Source organism: Onychostruthus taczanowskii, unplaced genomic scaffold, assembly GCF_017590055.1.
Source record: "Onychostruthus taczanowskii isolate IOZ18803 unplaced genomic scaffold, ASM1759005v1 scaffold4, whole genome shotgun sequence".
Lineage (NCBI taxonomy): Eukaryota > Metazoa > Chordata > Aves > Passeriformes > Passeridae > Onychostruthus > Onychostruthus taczanowskii.
Genome location: NW_024501459.1, coordinates 16,056,884 through 16,070,156, shown reverse-complemented (window position 1 = coordinate 16,070,156; position 13,273 = coordinate 16,056,884). Strand labels below are relative to the sequence as shown.

Below are 13,273 nucleotides of genomic sequence, written 5' to 3'. Positions count from 1 at the left end.
TGGTTATGGGTTATGTGGTAGCACTTCAACAAGTGATTATTTCAGGTATAACTGAAAGCAGATTAGTAGCTCATCCTGTCAGGGACAGAACACTTGCACAAGGTGAATAATAACTAATTTGTTGCCCAATCTTTAATTACTCTTATTTACTCTTACTTTAACTCTTTTTGAAAAGATATGGGTCTGTTAGGAATGCAGACCAAAGCTTAATCTGTTTCTAGAAAATTTAGCTAGTTCAGGTTTTCAGTGTGAATACTCTATGATTTCTGTTTAATCTAGTTGAGCAACACCAAGATGGCTCTTCTTGTAAAATTGAGAAATGTCTTCTATCTCTCTAACACTAAAAAGAGTGAAGCAAAGTCTTGCTTTACCTACTAGAAAACAATTTAACAAGTGGTAAAATGTTTTTTTGTATCCTTTGAGTAAGAATAGACTCACCGTGGGAAGGACAGTAACAATATCTTAAAAGGGGATATTGTTGCAGACTTAAAACTTGTCTATCTAAATAAGGAATTTCAGAGTAAGCCTGACAGAAAGGAGGATGAGCCTAAACTGAATGCATGCTCACTGCATAGTTGAGGTAGTAGCCAGTTCAGGTCACCTGTTTCCCTGTGTCTTAAAAAGAGGAAGATCTTAGATGTTTATGCAGATATAAATAAAAATTTTTGAATGGACAAGGAACTGTTTCATGTGCAGAAGGAGTATCAGTGAGTAGATTTGAAATAGCCACTCTACACAATTAAGAAATAATAATGAGGAATAAAGAATTCATCATTTCTCTGAGGAACATAAATAACACTGCTTAGTTGGTCTATTCAGTGCTCCCACGTGAATCTGACATTTACATTGCCAAGAAAAGCAATGCTAATGGTCTTTCTATACAAGATATGTAATAAATATGGTGAAAATAAGGGTAAAATAGAAATACCTGAAAAATACTCTAAAGTAATAAAAGTATAATAATTTGCATGAAACACCTTGTGGGAAATGCATTCAGAAGTTTTGAGTTCTGAGCATTTAGTCATTAGATATGTTAGTAGTGTTCAGGTCAGCAAGCAAACCTACCTGTTTAGTGAAGATCACCATGAAGCTCATTAGGGACACTAAAATTCAAAGTCCACATAAACCATTATCTTATCTTTGAAAAGGTTGAAAGAAGACATTTAGAGACAGCAAGGTTAAAAATTATCCAGAATGCATTGATTTGTATTCTAGGATCTTTTAAACTGAAGAGGAGGCTTCTGTGTTCAGCAGCCTTCAATGTTTTGCTTTTTCTGTCAAGAAAACTGTGCTGACTTTAAATGTGGCTGCCATATTTAGTAGGTAATTTGAAAAAGGAAAACATGATTAATTTTCATGAAGGGGGTTAGAGCTTATGTTTTGACTTCTAAGTTTGGTCATGGACCCCTGAGTAATACCAAAGAGACCATAAGCATAGGTAAAAGATCTGTAAAAAATTAGACAAGACTTTTGACTTCAAATATATCTTTTTAATGCTTTGATGCTGGCAGAAGAATAAACTTGAAGTTTGTTCTGCTGTACAGTTACACACATCAACAAAATTACCCATCTGCTTCCCTTTGGGTATTTTTCCTTCTAATTCTGTACTTTTTCACACTATAATCCTCTATAGTGTGGTGTTTGGTAATTCTGTTTCCTGTATGCTGTTCCAAGTACTATACTTATTTATATATTATTTATAATTATATTAATCCAGTTGTGGAAATTATATTCCCCCACCACTCTTGTGTTTCACAGTCTTTTCTAGAAAAATAAAGCATAAGAATAATGGTACTTAGTTCATAAACTGATATTCTAGACAGTCCATTCTGATTTTAAAAATTATTTTTGCTTTTAGTATATTGAACACGCAGGAGTTTTGGTAGATTGTCTTTTTTGGGGTTGTATTTGGGAAAATCCTAAGGACTTCTGTCAGAAATCCGTTAAGCAATATTTTGTTTTGGCTTGTGAGTAAATAATTGGACCCACTCAAACTGCAGTAATGTTCTGGCTAAACTCTGGAACCATATTGAGAATGAACCATATTTTTTAAAGTTTTTTCATTGTTATTGTAAGATTTAAATTCTTTACATATACTAATGAAGGGGCTTTGTTACTCTCAACTCTGCACTGCACTTGCTCTCCTCATCTATTGTTCATACTTTTTTTTCTTTTCTGCTATTTTCTCAAGTTAAAAAATAACTTATTTCTAGTAGTCTGATGCACTGAGAAAGACACCTTGGGATGTTAAATCTGTCCATCAACCAAAGCTGTCATGCTGAAAGCTGTTGTAGCCTCACTGGAGAGGCACCAGTTGTCATCTTCGTTGTGCATTGTACATGTTGCTTACTCAATCTTGCTATGCTTGTAAGTTTGAAATGATGGCCTAAAAATGAGCTGCATCATTTTCAGCTAGGTTGTCTTGCTCTAGAATGTTTTGGTGATAATGTCTTAATTAACTATCATTTGTTCTTCTGTTTCCACAATTTTAATTCCTTCATAAGTGGAAGATGTGATAGAACAAGCAGACTACCTGTATGGGAGTGGAGAAACTGAAAAGCTGTATCGGTTGCTGGTTCAGCATAAAAACAGGTACTTCATTGCCTTGGGACATTACTGTGGCTTCTTTTCTGTGCTCTTCTGTATCAGTTTTTCAACTGATATTCTCATTGTGGAATGCTGGAGAACCTATATTTCACCCTTATGTAAGTAGGAAATAAGGACTCAACATATTTTTCCTCCTAATGGAAAAATGAATAAAGAAAGAGCTGATAGTTGTAGGTGAGGGTTAACCCTCGTTTTTCAGTCATGGTTGTTTGTTTTATTATTCTCAGAATCCCTTAAAATACAGTGCAACATTCTGAAAGACTATAAAGTCTCTATTAAATTAGTAAGCCAGTGGTAGTTACCTAAAGTATAATAAAGTGTAAGCAGTGTTCCAAAGCAGTACGTTAACAAAATGAAACTTAAGATCCTTAAGCTTGAACGTAATCTACAGTACACCATTTGACAAAATTATATCAATAAATACATAAATGTACAGGTTTATGTACTGGTGGTATGGCTAATCTGTGTTTTTTTCACTGTTTTCTAGGAAGCATTTAATAATTGAAGTACAATTAGAGAAAAAAACAATGCATAATAATTTAAGCATTCTAAGTAAACATTAATGCAAATCAGCAGAGTGCTGGAAAAAATACCATCTAGCTAAGAAGAGAATACCTCTCCTTTTCTTTCTGCTGTTTTGAGTGGTACCATTGGGGTTTCTTAAATCTGTCTTTTTTTTGCAAAAACAAAAACCTTTCCTGCAGATGTGTTTGCTTTGCAGACCAGAATGGCAGAACAAAGATATTGTCAAACAGTCTATAATAGTGGGCTTTCATTTGCTGTTTGTTACCTTGGAGTTTTGCATAACATAGCTTGATAGATGATTCACTGTTGTCTTATCACCCACTTCAGATATACTTTAAAAGACTCCTTTTTTGCTTTGTTTCCCTGATTGCTTTAAAACATCAGTGTTTCTGTTCCTAACCAGTGACGATGCAGAGTTGTTATGGCGGCTGGCACGGTCATCACGGGATCTGGCTCAGCTCGGTAGTACTTCTGCAGAGGAGAAGAAACAACTGACATATGACTCCCTGGAGTATGCAAAAAAGGCACTTGAAAAAAATGAATCAAATTTTGCAGCACACAAGGTGAGCCATGCAGAATAACTGAAATATTATTTGTTGATTTCTGCTTACAGAAAACAGAACAAATGCCATTGTGCTGTTTTAAGAACCTTCAGCGTAATTTAACTTTTCAGTTGAGAAAGAATGAGACTTCTAATTCTTCCTAAAGTTTTTGGAAGATCTGAGTTCAGACTTTTCCAAGTAAACTCCCTCTAGGGAAGCAGAAATACTCAGTGTGTGCAGGACCATGGAAAGAAGTGACTGATCGGGGTGATAACAGCTGATGTAATCAGCTCCTCCTGCCCCGATGTCACCTTAAAAATGTTGTACGTCCCAATTCAGCATGTCTTTTCTGGGCTCTGTAGAGTTTCACTGGAAATATTTCAAGCCCTGGCTGCCTTCTGTCCCTTTTTTTTTTTTTTTGTGTGTGTGCCGCTTCTCACAGGCAAAGAGGTAGCAAAATGTAGTCACTTGCCTTGGTGTCTTGGATGAGGATAGGACATTGATTCCCTTTACACATGTAGACCAGCAGCTTGCTCTGATGTTGATCGAGCTGTTCACAACAAATACTTACTGCTTTGTCAAAGCCTACCAGAACCCAGGCTAGCTCTGTATGCTCCAGTAGCCACGACAGGAGTGGGGAACAGCTGGGGACTGGGGTTTGCCCACAGCTGAACCTAAAGAGCTGCAAGCTCTACAGTGCACGGCAGGGACCAGAGGAAGCAGAAGGCTCTTTGTCTTGAGGTTCCACTGGTGGAGGGAGCATTTATTCCAAGTGGAGGGAGTGGGACAAAAAGAGCACCTCACCCACCTGTGCCAGGCGTTTATTTGCAGATACAAGTCAGGGGCGGATACAAACAGCTAACCAATAGGGAATCCTCAGGGGAGGAGTGAGGGGATTGCATAAACACTGTGGGACCAATCAGGATAGGGGGAGGAGAGGGGGAAGGTCAGTGGGCCGGTGGGGCATCGTGGATTAGGGGATTTCTAAGTGGGTGTTTCAATCAGGGATTGCCCCAGGGGGTGAGTGGCAGGGAACATTTAGGAAAAAGGGGCAGGGTTGCCTTGACAGGCAGGGAAGGGACTAGCACAAAAGGAGGGGAATAGCTCGAGGGACAGCTTTAAGGGAGGGTACAACTTAGGGAAAAACCAGCTGGAGGAAAACGTGAGTGGGTAACAGAATGAACCATTTAACAATAACTTAATGAAATAAACACAAACTGCAACACTGCTTGTGGTTGTTTGCAGTGGTGGTGGCTGTTCTGGTTGCAAGTTTTTTAAAATGTACTGTTAATATACTGTATTAAATGGGATTTTTGTTATTTGAATTACAGTGGTATGGAATTTGCCTCAGTGATGTTGGGGACTATGAAGGAATCAAGACTAAAATTGGAAATGCTATTATCATCAAAGAGCATTTCCAGGTAATGCAGTTTTTTGCATATAACAAGATTATTGTGTCCAGTATGTAGATTGTGTGACAGCTGGTAACTAATTTTTGGTGAAATATTAAAAGCATACTTCTGTTCAGACTTCCTAGTAGCACTGGGTTTGTTTTTTGGGTTACTGTGACACATGCTCCAGAAACGCCCCAGAAACACAGAGTATATTGTCTCCTGCAGTAAACTAAGTCACTTTAGAAGGGAGTCTTGAAATAGCTAAAGTGCTTTAGACACCTCTTAGGACTAGATCAGTTGTAACTGTGATAGTGAGAAATGGCAGTGTGGCTGTCCTTTTAACTGCGGATTATATAACAGTAAAGGACAAATACTGGAGAAGATGAAGCACTACTAATTTTGTATCACCAGAGATAATATCAAAATCTGAACATGCCAAGTCTCAAACACAACATTTAATAACCTACTAAAGAGACGTGCTTAGATATCTGTCAGTGTCATCAGACTTTTGGAGGTGAGCTTAAGAGGAGGTGAGATTAAGTTGTGCACTGAACAAGTAGTGTGTTGCCTTGAAATTCTACACACCACCGTCTGGTTTAATTAACAGTAGGATAACAAGTCTATTTTTAAATGTATTTTAATCCATGTGTCAGAATAACTTCTTTACATATTGTGGTTTTTTTCTTCCTGCACCAGAGAGCCATTGAACTGAATCCAAAAGATGCTACAACAATTCATCTTATAGGGATTTGGTAAGATGTATTTTCAAACTAAAGTAAGCACATGGCACAGAAAAATGCAAGAGTATAAAATATCTTGTATTAATTACAGAACTGCTTGGAATAATTTAGAATGTACTTGTAATTGATGCAAGCACGAAAACATGTTGAACAGATATAGGACATAATGCTTTGAAAAAGTCTAGCTATTAATTCTTATGCAGTTGTACAAGATTAAAAGTAATTGTTCATTTAATTTAATTGTATGGAACTGTTAAAAACTCCTTTTGCAGATGTTAAGTTTGCTTCATGGAATCCATAGTGGGCAGCAGTGATAGCAAGTAGTAGCTCATTTTTTTCTGGAATATGAATGGAGTCAAAACTCAGCACTGACTTTACACTGAATTTCAGTGATGGCTGCAACTTAATACAGTCCCTGAAAAGCTATCAAAAATGAGATGTGTTCTGAAAATATTTTTGTTACTATCTGTCAGGATACAGTATTTTAAAAGTTACATTAAATAAAGGGAGCTTATAAATGCATATGTATTAACCAGAAACCATTGAAATTTAATTTACTGCTCAATGAAAAAGATACTAAGAATTGCTGTTACATAGCAGGCAAATGGACTGGAAATAGAACTTTCCATACTAACCAGGGTATTCTATGCAAGTGGTGTGATGGAAAGCAGTATCATTTATGTGTTAGTGAGAGACTCCAGACAGCATTTTAGGTTATTTGTCTGAAAAGGCTAAAGGTGTTACGTTATTTTACCGGAGATCTCTGTTGTAAGATTGAGAGATTGGAAATAAAGGCAGTGTATTATCAGCTTTAAAAAATACTAAAACCCACAGTGAATTTTTCTATGGTTTTTTTGGATCCTGAGTATCAAAGAAAATGATAATGATAAATGCTCCGGAGTTTTTTACTAGTTCAGAAACTTTGGCATCCACCATTCATTCCCACATGATCTAACAATTGCAGTAGTCCAGATTTTTAAGCAGAAGTATATGCTACCAACTGAATAAACCTCAAAGTCCACTTTGAGATAGAAAGCTTCTTCTGGAAAGTACTTCAGACATTCTTCCTAAGGAAAATTGGAAAATATTATCAGAAATGTTAATTAATACTGCTTTTGGCTCTAAAATATTCCCATGTTATATATTTCAATGTACTCATTACTGAATTCCAGAGCCATCTTGATCTGGCATTTAGTATCAGCCAGTTCTTGAGTATTTTTCTCTTTCTTTTTCTAATCTGTTCTGGACTAAATCTTTATCTGATAAGGCACATCTAATGACAGAATTTCAACTCCAGCGGTGTATTCCATGTCTTGCCTGCCTCTCCTCCAAACATCTACAGTTACTAATTTTTCACCTCCTCTAGAATTCTCTATTTTACACAGTGAATAACAGTTGTAATCTCATTGTGGGAGGCTGCTAAAGTGAATATCATTGTTTAATGTTTGCACCCAGAATGTTCTGTGCACATGAAATGCTTCAATAAAAATGTTCAGTCTTTTCAGCACCAATAAGATAGGTGACTGATTGATTACCTGTGTTATTTAGTAGATAGAAAACCAGCATAGCATGGCTTAGCCTAGAGCACAGTGGTTTGATTCTTGAATTTATTTTCATTCTTATAGATCAGAGTCTCAGGAATGTACTGCAGATCTACTTTATATTAATAATTGAGAAAAGCAAGGTAGTGTTGAGGTAAGGCACTGATATTATTCAGTTGTGTTGCTTTTGCAAATACATTAGAACAAAATACACATAAATCATTAAAATCATTCAAGCTCAAAATCTGTCTCATGCTTAGTAATTGTTCCAGTTTTAGCTAACATAGTTAGTTCCCAGTAAAGCACACACCAAAACTTCTTTAGTAGCAGCTTCAGACATCTTGCTATTTTTGTTTACAGGTGTTAAGAACATGCTTATAGAATTTGCAGTGTGTCTGCAGTTTTGACTCTTGGAATCAACAATTACGACGTCCAGTTTTTATGTCCAACAACAATTCTGAGACTTTTGCTTGAAAACAAGTGAAATGTGAAGGGTAGATATAAATGTTTCTTTTTCCTTCAGGTGTTACTCTTTTGCTGAGATGCCATGGTACCAAAGAAAAATAGCTGCAACACTGTTTGCCACACCACCAACTTCCACTTTCCAAGAGGTACAGTATGAAAATATTTCATAGATTGTTATTCCCCACCCAAAGCTGATGATACATTTTGTACTTATTTTCCTGACAAACCTGACCTCTGATTATGGAATAAGCATGGAGTTACGGGTTTACAACTGTCAATAATAAAATGAGAACATGAGAGTGATAGGTATCTAAAAACATAAAAACCTTTAATTTTCTTCAGCTGTAGCACACACACACAGAATAGTGTAAATTATTTTGGTAGTTTTTGCATGAGAAAATAATAAACTATGTGTAACTTAGCTTGTATTTACTGTTGTGGTCTGTTGCAGATAACTATCTGTACTAGTCCAGTGCTGATGATTTATATGGTGGTGTTATGCCATGTACCTATTTGCTAGTTAATAGAATTTGTCCCCTTATAGTAAATGCTAATAGCAACAGCTCACTTTGTTACTTAAGATGAACAAATACCCTTTAATTCTCTGGCCACATATAGTGTGGGTTTTTTTCAATTGAAAGTACTTTTGTTCCTCTTTCCTGTGAAGATTCCTGCTGTCATACACCCTAAAACATACTATCCAGATGTTAATCCTTTGAAATAGTGTGTCTAAACCAGTGTGCATCTTATTTAAACACCCGTACATATATAGAAGCTTGACAATTAAATTGGTAATAGAAACGTTTGGTGCAGCTGTTCTAATCTTTGTTTGTTTGGAACAAGCAATAACTGTTTTGTTCTCTTAAAGGGGCGGGGGGGGGCAGGCTGCTTGCTGTTACACAGAAAACAAATTAAGAGCTGTTCGAAAAATAAATAAAACTCTTTAATGGAATGTCAAGCTTGTAAGTTTTCCTGAAAAACCACTCTCAGAAGAATAGAAAGTGTCAGCCAGGATTTCAAATGCTGCCAGAATAATGTCAGTCCCAGTATTCAGTTCTGTAGCACTTAAACTCGCTGAAGAAGCAAACTTGTACTGGTAAGATTTCTGCAGTTGCAATACAAATACTGTTTTATAGATAAATCCATACTTTCAAGTTCTGTGAGAGCTTTTTCCCTCCCCCTGCTACCATTAGGGAAAGGTAGGTATGGACTGAAATTTTGTATGTGCTGGATGGGAAGCTTATTGAAAATGTGTGGATATCATCGATGTTTAGCCTTATGTAAGAGAGGTTATGGTCTGGTGCTGTGTGGAAGTCAGTTCTCTCTCAAATATTTATTAATGACCTAAATCATAAGATTTTTTTTCATCTATTAAATTTATGCATGAGAAATAGATGGGGAAAACTGCAGATGTGCTGGATAGTACAAACAAAATTCAAAATTTATCTTGACAAGGTGAATTAGAAAAACAGTCAAACAATCCAGTCCAATCCTATTTGTTCCTATCAAACAATTCAGTTTGATAGAAACAAATAGGAGGTGCTACACTTATGGAAAAAAGTGGTAGGGGGATAGTGAGGTAAGTACTAGTTCTTTTGAGATGATGTCAGATCTAATTGGACATCAGTAGCATGCTGAATTAACAAAAATAATATCATGGACGGGAATTCCTTTTTCAGATATGTGCGTAAGCCTTTTGCTTGATTATTATGTTGAGTTTATTCTCCACTTTAAAGAATACAACTTTGTCTTTTACAGGCTCTTCGTTACTTCCACATGGCAGAAGAAGGTAAAACCTGTGGCTCATTTTCACTGAAAAATATCTTTTAGGATTGATGACTTCCAGTAAACCTCTAGCTGTCAGTGTTACCTTGGTATAAATGCAGCCACCAAACCCAAAACAGTATATGATCAGGTGATGAATGTCTTGTGCCAGTCAGCACAGAGCTGTTACATTGCAACATTTTGTCAGTATGTTACACATCTAGTATACATCACTTGCAGTGTAACATGAAGACGTTGACAGAGTAAATACTAAAGTGAAATTTATACCTTCCTGAGAATGAAGTACTCTTCCCTAAGGAATTCAACAGGAGTGCAGGGAGGCAGAAGAAATAAAAAGGGAATTCTGTGTTATTTTTTCAGAATTTTCTTAGAGTTTGAAAATCCTCTGTATTCTAAACAGAAAACAGAAAAAGCAGAATTTTTATTATTTCAGAAGGTATTACGCCAATCTGACAGTTAAACTGTACACATGATACAAAATAAAATATGAATGTGTTATTTCTCCAGGAGTGAAGCCATAAGCAAAATTCACTAGCTGAAAGATAAAGGAAGACAAGGGAAGACAGTGTTCTATGAAAGATTTTACATAGTTAAATTATTGAAGATTAGAGGAAAGGTTCATAGTGTGTCTTCCTGACTGTCAGGTAATGCAGCTGTGAACTTGAACAGTGAACTTCATCTCAAAATTTGCCTCCAAAACACCTCCATATGTTTCGAAACCTGACCTTAAATCCAGCAGTAGAGAAAGCCTGTGCTGTAAGTATGAACAGCAGGCAAGATTCATCTTTAATAATGAATGATGCTTTATAAAAGCAAGGTTTAAATCTCTCCTGAAAAAATGTTCACTGTGGATGCATATAGTTTTGTTCTGTGCAGCGAAAATTAAGCTGGTATCTGCTAGAAAATGTGCCCTATTTTCCCTTGCCTATACATGCTAAGCTGGTTGCATTGCCTGTTGTGCCTACTAGGTCCAGAAAAGCCCAAAACCTGAAAAGCAAAGCTGTTGTGCATTAAGCTCACTGCTTTGCTCTTTGTGAGGAATCTAGTGTCATTTAGTATATTAACTAGCAAGCTGCTAATTAATACAATTGTTTATGAGAAAAAAAAATCTAGCAAGTGAAAGTTTTACATTTGCTTCCTTCTGATCCAAAGCCAAACCATATTTTCTAAAACAAGTATCAAAGTAAAGTATAGTATGTTACTAATTCTCATCTAAAGCTTTTCTCCTGTCTCTATGCAGCTGATCCAAATTTCTACAGCAAAAATTTGCTCTTTTTGGGGAAAACGTACTTGAAGTTAAACAATAAGAAGATGGCTCTTCTGTGGTTAAGCAAAGCAAAGGAGTATCCTGCACAGACAGAGGAGGACAAACAGGTAGGAAGTTAAGAACTGTGATCATATATCATATGTTATATGATATCATATATCATATAATAATCATAGATTGTATTCGACATGTATGACATCATGGCAGTGGAATGTTTTATAAAATTAACTCAGGGCAGCTTATAGTTCAGCACCTTTAACTCAGAATCACATACAAAAAATTGTAGTATGCTACTAGGCACCTCTGGAAATTTTAGTTGGAAATACTCTGTTTTATTCATAGCAGAGAACTGTTATCCTTTCTTCTTCATGGTAGTTCCATAGTGCCAACAACGACCTTAGTTGTGTTTCTGAAGTTCACACAGGCACCTCACTAGCCTGTTTCTGTGTGAACACAGAATCACTTTTCATATGCCTGAAATGGGTAAGGTAGGAATTACATTTTGGAATAGCTCACCATCATGTGAACACAGGAAGAAAAAAACCCCAGATGTACCAAAACCTTAACACTGCAGTCCTTTCCAGGCCCCTAGGGAGAGATTCAGATGATCTGAGTAAGACAAATTAAGGTAATGTATCTTTGACAGCAAATCCCCAGTGCTAGATGTCATGAGTCACTTAATTACCCTTTGAAACTGTGCAGGATTCTGGTTTGGAGGGTAGGCATCTGTTTCCTACCTAAACATTCCAAGTACTTCCAAGAGAGGTAATCCATTAGACTTGTTCATACCTGATGATGCATTCAGTATAAACCAGAGCAATTGCAGTTACCTTTCAAAAACAGTACTGTTAGCATCAGGACTAACAAAGCCTCATTTCCATTTTATTTTTTTATGGTTGGTTGACTTCTGTTTCATTTAGCATTAAGCTGCAGTTGAGATGCACATTCTGAATGTCCATACAACAGTCTGACTGTCCAAAGTAAGAAATACTTTGGTAGGATTTTGCATTTCACACCTCAGAAAAAACACTACCAAGACAGTGTTTCAGAACCCTCTGTAGATTCGATAGTAAGCCTTGTCAAACTGTTTCTTCCAAAAATGAGTTCCTTTAGTGACATCTTTCAGTGGAAATACAAGCCTTACATTCCTCCAATGCCTTGCACAATATTTCGGAATTTAATAGCCTAAAGGAGTAGTGGTCTCAGGTGTGTAAGGAACTGGTCAGTTCTTCTAACAGTTACTAGTAGCCGGAGGCACACACGAAACCAGTGATCCAAAAAACTTGTCTTACTTTTTGAATTGTTCCTAAAGAATAGTCAGGAGTGAATTTTGTGCCGTAGCCAAGTTGTTAAACCACTGATCTGCTTCAGCTACTTGTGGCCTTCTGGTACAGACATCTATTTCTTAATCTCTTAGAAGGGTGCAGAGCTGCTGAACTGAGAAAGGCAGCATTCTCTCCATTCTCTGTGTGAATGTGTAAAATGCAAAATTCATTGGGAATTAGACTTGATAGTCCACTATGAAGGAAACTGGCCTGTGCAAAGACATTTGAATTCTTGTCTTAGCATAACTAGGTTTTTTGAACATTTGTTACTGCAGATACTCAGAGGTATCTGGCTTACACTGTCTGCATGGCTTGCTATGTCATTACCATTGTTGGGTTGGAGGTTTTTTTGTGGTTTGAGGAGAGAGGAGAGATGTTGAGATTTTTTTGCTGTTCGATTTGTTGTTGGGTGTTTTATTATGAATGTTAGAGATCATATTTTAAAAATGAATCATATTTTAAAAATTTTATTAGATTTTAACCAGAAACCTTAGGCAAACAGAGCTTCAGAAATGGTCTCACTTCTTAGTCACTGTCGGGAGTGTTGAAATCCCTAGGTTGGTTGGGTATGGTCAGAGGTATGACAACTTCCTGCATGCTCCTATTGGACTGCAGCAAATCAAGAACTAACATCTGTATTCAACACAAAGAAACTTCATTTACGTAGTAAATGAATGACACTGAAGACACTGGCTTAAGTGTTTTATTCCTATTCATATTTCACGTATTGAACATCCTAAACTACAGAAGAAAAATTACTCATCCTAGGACTGTTCTGAATTTGCACAACTGCAGGGAAGTATTTGGGTGCTTGTGAGGGAAGTTTTGCTAGTAGAGTCTGTAACTACCCAGGACTGTTACTTTACATTTGTTTGTTTCAGGTACAGAAAGAAGCTTTGGAGCTGCTTAATTCTATATAAGAAGAAACAAGATAATGGAAATTCAGTGGCTCAGGTTTGAGCAGCATAGGAAAAAGGCCCCAAATACTACTTCAGTTTACTGAAGCTGTTACTATAAGTACAGCTCAGACCTTCTGTCTCCCTCTCATTTCTATTAAAATCTGAACTGGAAGATCTGTTTCA

The 13,273-nt window shown here is 36.6% G+C and overlaps 1 protein-coding gene across 3 annotated transcripts in view; it reads left to right on the top strand.

The window, feature by feature from the left end:
• The window catches only part of RMDN1 (regulator of microtubule dynamics 1), a 14,433-nt gene extending 1,160 nt beyond the window's left edge, over window positions 1-13,273 (top strand). Inside the window, exons 3-10 of one of the 3 annotated variants that reach the window (XM_041412506.1) lie at window positions 2,505-2,592; window positions 3,536-3,695; window positions 5,006-5,095; window positions 5,765-5,820; window positions 7,873-7,960; window positions 9,573-9,603; window positions 10,840-10,973; window positions 13,073-13,273. In XM_041412506.1, the coding sequence (XP_041268440.1) occupies window positions 2,505-2,592; window positions 3,536-3,695; window positions 5,006-5,095; window positions 5,765-5,820; window positions 7,873-7,960; window positions 9,573-9,603; window positions 10,840-10,973; window positions 13,073-13,111 (686 nt within the window). In that variant the 3' untranslated portion in view covers window positions 13,112-13,273. Of the gene's footprint in view, window positions 1-2,504; window positions 2,593-3,535; window positions 3,696-5,005; window positions 5,096-5,764; window positions 5,821-7,872; window positions 7,961-9,572; window positions 9,604-10,243; window positions 10,356-10,839; window positions 10,974-13,072 lie in introns of those variants that run through there. The other 2 variants (XM_041412508.1, XM_041412507.1) reach the window with 2 other exon arrangements.